At 49.2% G+C, this 5,476-nt stretch overlaps 2 protein-coding genes across 5 annotated transcripts; one reads left to right on the top strand and one right to left on the bottom strand.

The window, feature by feature from the left end:
• Positions 1-485: 485 nt before the first annotated feature.
• On the bottom strand, positions 486-1,217 carry LOC121590628 (NADH dehydrogenase [ubiquinone] 1 subunit C2). The gene is made up of 3 exons (XM_041910454.1): positions 983-1,217; positions 737-880; positions 486-643 (listed from the first exon to the last, which is right to left on the bottom strand). Exons 1-3 carry the CDS (start codon positions 1,131-1,133, stop codon positions 594-596), a joined length of 345 nt encoding a protein of 114 aa, XP_041766388.1. The 5' UTR covers positions 1,134-1,217; the 3' UTR covers positions 486-593.
• Positions 1,218-2,247: 1,030 nt separating this feature from the next.
• Positions 2,248-5,022, top strand: LOC121590626 (lipid storage droplets surface-binding protein 1). 4 transcript variants are annotated; one of them, XM_041910448.1, is made up of 6 exons: positions 2,248-2,523; positions 2,633-2,955; positions 3,030-3,234; positions 3,692-4,245; positions 4,408-4,473; positions 4,634-5,022. In XM_041910448.1, the coding sequence occupies exons 1-6, from the start codon at positions 2,520-2,522 to the stop codon at positions 4,763-4,765; spliced, it is 1,284 nt and encodes a 427-aa protein (XP_041766382.1). In that variant the 5' UTR covers positions 2,248-2,519; the 3' UTR covers positions 4,766-5,022. The 4 variants fall into 4 exon arrangements, with proteins under 4 accessions (XP_041766382.1, XP_041766384.1, XP_041766383.1 ...); XM_041910449.1 differs by having other exon boundaries at positions 2,249-2,523; positions 2,633-2,943; XM_041910450.1 differs by lacking the exon at positions 4,408-4,473.
• The last annotated feature ends 454 nt before the right edge of the window (positions 5,023-5,476 follow it).

Raw genomic sequence — 5,476 nt, 5'->3', positions numbered from 1 at the left:
TAACGATCTCGTTTATGATCGTCGTTACGATTTGTTTCGGATCGTTGAATTTGGAACGATGCGGCTAAAGTGTGCGAAAGAGTGCGGTGGTATTAACGCACGCTGCTAATGGGTGCCTCAGTTCAGCGGTCGGCCGGGACCGCTTCAGCGCGCGGCTGATGACCCCTGATGGTGCGAATCAATCCACCAATCAAACGATGGCTATAATTTAGCTCTTGAGCAATTAGGACAATCAGCTTCTTTCAAGCACGCACCGAGATGCAGCGGACATAAAAGCGGAAGGCTTCAAATGTGAAACTGCTTGAGGAAGGGTGGAGGAGCAAATTGAAACCAAACCGACGGGTTTGCAGTTGTTTTCTTGTTGTAATTTCAACGACCCATCTGCACAATTTCCTTTCCATATTTCTCACTTTCGGCGTTTCGTCGAAATTACGCACCCTTCCGCCATGGTGAGGATGCACAACAGGCCGCGACCAATTCGTAGCTTTGGGTAGTGATTTTTTGGGCTTTTTTTATTTACATCCACGCTACACACTAGTCACCAACAAACCGGCATCCCGTTGGCCGCGGGTCAATGTAACGAGAAAGTAAACCTAACGGATGGGTTGCCAGTACTCCAGCACATCGGCATACTTTTTGCGCTCTAAAAGAGAAAATGTATACAAATTAGTTAGTTACAACAAATGCAACACTTCTTCAAGGCAGCACCATCCTCCTGCAGGACAGTGTTACTAACCAGGGGTAGGAAAATCTTCCGGATGCAGCTGAATGTAGTGGCGGAAGGTGGCATCTTTCTCGGCAAAGTGAGCATCGCGCCACTTGTCGGCCATGGTGGCCACGGCACCGACGGCTAGGGCGGCTGCGATGTGCTTTTGAATGCCTGCAGAGAAACGAAACAAAAACAGCCAGGATATTAGACTATTTATCCTCACGGTCGGAACGTTACATCACAGGGCGAACTGCGCGAAACACAACACATTACCGCTGAGCGCTGGACGGCCGGTGCCATAGTTGACGTAGCAAGCGCCGATGAATCCAAACACGCTACCCACTAGCGGGGCCCACTTGTCGTGCAGCCAGGATTTCGTGAACGAGCCCGAAAGCAGCTCCTGGGGTGATTTTCCGCCGTACATTTTTGTTTTTCCCCTGAATCGAGATGCGGATTTTCTCCCAACACCGATCGACCAACAACACCTCGTTTGACGCACAGAACGTCAAGCACAGCTGACAGCCCCAAAAACCGCTCCGTTTACGTCGCAGTGTTCGGTTCGTGAAAGTTGGTTGCATGGCGGGCTGCTATAAAAATTATCATTTGAAATGCTATAAAAACCGTTATTCGCGAACCAAAAGGGATTTTTGTTTATTTAACGTTGTTTTCGTCGTTGAATTGATGATTGAAATTCACATCGGACATAAAATAGTTATACAAGAATTGTTAAAATTCAATAGAAATGCAATAAATCAAGCATATGCCACAGAATAAGCGATAGTGAAGCGAACTAATGCTGCACAACTACAACTATGCAGAATTCCTATCTAGTAGATCTGCGTTGTTTTGTCTCGCTAACTTTGCCTCTGAACTTGAGGCGATCAAGCACATGATCAACGCGCAAACCTGAAAATTACCCGTCATCAACACAATCAATTGCTAAGCATTATACCGCACTCCGTTCAAACTTTGTACGTTGATGCGGCAAAAAATCACTTAAGCCCTAATCTTTTATTTTACGGTAGCTGTTAAAAAAATGATGGAGACATTCGTTTCCCGAATGACCTTTCTTAACCCATTCGTAATCAGATGTGAGAGTTACAAAATATTCGTCTTTTCCTCCCAGTACCAAGAATGTACTTTGAACTGTAGAGGCTCCCAGCACAGCCAAATAATCTATTAAAAATGAGTAGTTTTCTTTTTTGAATATATTTCTGTCTTATCTACACAACACCCAATAATGCTAGATCACTCCAATGAAGCCACGCTGCACACTACCTCCAAAAAAACTCAAACACGGTGAGGATCGTCTTTGTATCGCCCTTTGTACTCTGTGATCCAGCCGGTGCCGTGCTGCCCATGGAACTGATTCACGCCACCATCAAGATGCGCCCGCCGCCCGTCGGTTTGATCCCGCATGACCCCACGTACTCACATGATCTTTCCGGAACGCGACCGACGCCGAAACGCAGCGCATCCGCGTGTCCATTCGTACGGCTGAATTTGTTGCTTATCAATTTAATTAATGGGCGCTTTCTGGAGGCCCGCACTACGATCGCCGGATGATCACCGGCGGGCAACGATTTCCGACCGTCAGTCGTTACCGGGCGTTTGTGGTCGACGGTTGCACACACTAGCTGGAGACGGTTCCGTTTCGTAGTTGACTTTCCGTCCGCCTGCAGGCACAAACGATCACGATCACCCGGTGTCCCACTCGGCGGGGATACAACAATTGGATAAAGTGCGTAGGGAAAAGCATCCGTGCCAGTGTCAGAAGCAGCTGTCAAAGTTCGAGCCTCCGAGAGGAACGATGGGTTAGTGTAGGCGGCAGCATCAACACACATTGTGCACGTGCCCACGCCGTGGTGATGGTAGTGCTACGCAGTACGGTTTTCTTACTGTCGGTCAAATTCATCGTTTCAGTGCACCGGCAGCTAAAGCGGCAGCACTCGGGCCTGCCGCAGATGGAGTCGCTGTCGCGCTTCAGCAGCATTCCGGTAGTGGAAACCGGCATCAAAACGGCCGGCAGTGTGTACGAGCGGGTGAAAACAAGCAACGGCCTGCTGACGTGGGGCTTCGAGACGGCCGAATCGCTCACGTACGCACTGATCGACTCGCTGCGCCCGGCCACCAAGATGATCCAGGGGCCGCTGCACCAGCTGGACAGCATCATGTGCAAAAGTCTCGATCTGGTCGAGCAGAAGGTACCCTCGATGTATCTTCCGCCCGAGATGGTACGGTTGATGGTGCGGCACGAACGCAGGGAGATGCGCACCGTACTGAAACTTCGCTTCTGCTTCGCTCCCTTTTCTTTTGGTAGATGTTTTGGAACACGAAGGAATACATGTCCGATCATTTGATGAAGCCGGTCCTGTCGCGGGCTAATTCGATGAAAAATTTGGGCCACGCCGTGCTGGAATCGCGCGTCTCCAACTATGCCGCTGGCCGGATCGACGGGGCACTCGTCGTTTGTGACAAATACGTCGAGCGGTACCTTCCGACGGAACCGCAGGATCAGCCCGACTGTAAGTATGCCGTTTGTACGTGAACGCTGCGAGTGTATGCGTGTGTGTGTGTGTGTGTGAGTGAATGTATGTTGGTAGATTATCAGCCGGTATCGCTGAGGCGGGCACGTTCCTGGCAGCAGCACGGCTATCATGCGATTCCGGTGACCTGCGTGATCCCAAGCGAACGGATGATAGGACTGCACGCCACCAGCCATTGCATGCTGATTGTGTGCCCAAGCATGCATGATCGGATGGGCCCTGGCCAACAGTACCCTGTGCGTATTGGTCGGTATTTATAGGTTCCTTTTTCTTCATTTCTTTGTTTTCCATCAACATTGTAAATGTTATTTTTTGTTGAATTTTCGGTTCCAATTGTGACAAAACATTTTGAGTGATTACTGAGGAAACGTACATGTACATTCCGAATGCAACCAAAATTAACCTCCTCCGCCTTCCCCGCCACCTTCCCATATAGCGTGCGGCGCAGCTCCAACGGCAGACGACTCGAACGAGATGCACGTCGTGAAAACGTTCCACCGCGGCCAGCAGCTGTCCCGCAAGCTGAAGCGCCGGCTCACCTTCCGCACCCGCCAGGAGCTGAGCGCGCTGAAGAAGCAAAGTACCGAGGCGGTCCACGTGGTGGCGTACGCGGCCGAACTGATCGCGACAAACCCACGGGAGGCGTTGCAGAAAGCCGTCGAGCTGTGGCGCTACCTCAGCAAGGATGAGCCCGAAAATCAGGCCCGGCCCCGCACGCTCGAGCAGGTGGCCGTACTGTTGACGCGCGAATCCGCCCGCAAGATGGTGCACCTGATCAACTTTGTCACCGGTGCGGTCACGCGCGTCCCGAAAGCCGTCCGCGCCCAGACGCGCGAGCTGGTGCATCACTTCCTGTTCGCGACCGAGCGGCTGATGAAGACGGTCCACCTGGAGAAGGCAAAGGCGGCGACACTGTCCGAGGCTAGCGGGCTCGTGCACCGCATTCAGCATACCTACGACGATCTGCAGAACCAAACCAACCTGGCACTGGTAAGTGGGAGCGGAACGTAGCCAACGCATCTCATCTCAATGAGCATTTGTCGCCAAAGACAAAAACATAATCCTTTAGTTATGCACAAAATTACGTATCGTGTTCATGTTCTGATCGATCGGTTCCAAATTTTTCACCCTCTCATGCCTTCCCGCCCTCAGCACGGTCAGTTGTCGCTGGCTAACATTGATCGGCACGATTTTATCCATTGGCTTTTGTTGAAAGTGGTAAGTGGACGCTGCAAAATTATCTTCCACACGTTCATCTGCTCTGTGTGTAAAATGTATTTTTTTGAATTGTAACAATTTTATCCAAACAATGATTCTTTACGTATGCACCGATTGATAGTACAGTAACATCCTTTTGTCACGCTGCATCTATTTACAGGAACGCTTGGCAGTCTTTCTTTCCGGGCGCTTGGAGGCGGAAAAGATCACCACCAGTGGAAACCCTCGCCGACGCATACAGCCCCGAACAAACAGCAATCCAATGAATTCGAACATTAACGGCGTGTACTAATTTATGTGTGTGTGTATGTGTGAGTGTGTATTTGTGTATGTGTATGTTTGTCTCTATGTGGCAACATAAGTCTGACAAGACTGTGTACTACCAAAACAATCCCCCTTTCCCTTGAGTACCTCGATCCAAATGGGAAAGCCAAGGTTGCTCTTTTTCTAACTAGATTCTAAGTGGATCGTTAATATGTAATAATTTGTTGTTGTTATAAAAAAAAGAATAAATACAAAGCATGAACGTTTCAACCTATAAAACACGAATGGAACAGTGTGCGCGTTTTTTTTTTAATTTAAATAATTCATAAACTATACGTCTTTTATTTTGATCATCTTTATACAGCTTTCTGTCTTACGTTGCTAAAGTTTAAAAACTACCCTCATTCACAACACAGGCAGGAGAGTTTCCTGGTTCCGGTCGCGCCACGCACCGACCAATCATGCTGTGCCCAGCGCGCGTACCAGACACGCTCTGTTCTGTCTGCCGGTCAGTTCTACGAACGGAGCGAGAAATAATTTACCATTTGCCCTTTTCTTTTTTGAGTGTTTAAAATACGTAACGAAACAAGAAACAGGAAGAAAAAAACAGCGACAACATAACAAGCTTACACTATCGCTAACATAACCCTGTCTGACTCTCTGTGACTACTGATCAGCGGAGAAGGAGGTTAATAAGGCACATTTGTTGTTCGCCGATCCCTCCTAGATCCGGGATGGG

The sequence above is a fragment of the Anopheles merus genome, chromosome 2R (assembly GCF_017562075.2).
Source record: "Anopheles merus strain MAF chromosome 2R, AmerM5.1, whole genome shotgun sequence".
Classification (NCBI taxonomy): domain Eukaryota; kingdom Metazoa; phylum Arthropoda; class Insecta; order Diptera; family Culicidae; genus Anopheles; species Anopheles merus.
The sequence above is the reverse complement of the archived record's forward strand: the minus strand, read 5'-3'. Positions and strand labels throughout refer to the sequence as shown.

What these genes read in the sequence shown, in the direction of transcription:
- LOC121590626 (XM_041910448.1), top strand. An exon ending in CCGAGATGGTACGGTTGATG is followed by an intron (nt 2,956 to 3,029) that starts GTGCGGCACGAA and finishes TTCTTTTGGTAG; the next exon opens with ATGTTTTGGAACACGAAGGA. An exon ending in ATTGGCTTTTGTTGAAAGTG is followed by an intron (nt 4,474 to 4,633) that starts GTAAGTGGACGC and finishes ATCTATTTACAG; the next exon opens with GAACGCTTGGCAGTCTTTCT.
- LOC121590628 (XM_041910454.1), bottom strand. Translation starts at nt 1,133, where the DNA reads ATGTACGGCGGAAAATCACCCCAGGAGCTGCTTTCGGGCTCGTTCACG. An exon ending in CGGCCGTCCAGCGCTCAGCG is followed by an intron (nt 881 to 982) that starts GTAATGTGTTGT and finishes GTTTCTCTGCAG; the next exon opens with GCATTCAAAAGCACATCGCA. An exon ending in GGAAGATTTTCCTACCCCTG is followed by an intron (nt 644 to 736) that starts GTTAGTAACACT and finishes TTTCTCTTTTAG; the next exon opens with AGCGCAAAAAGTATGCCGAT.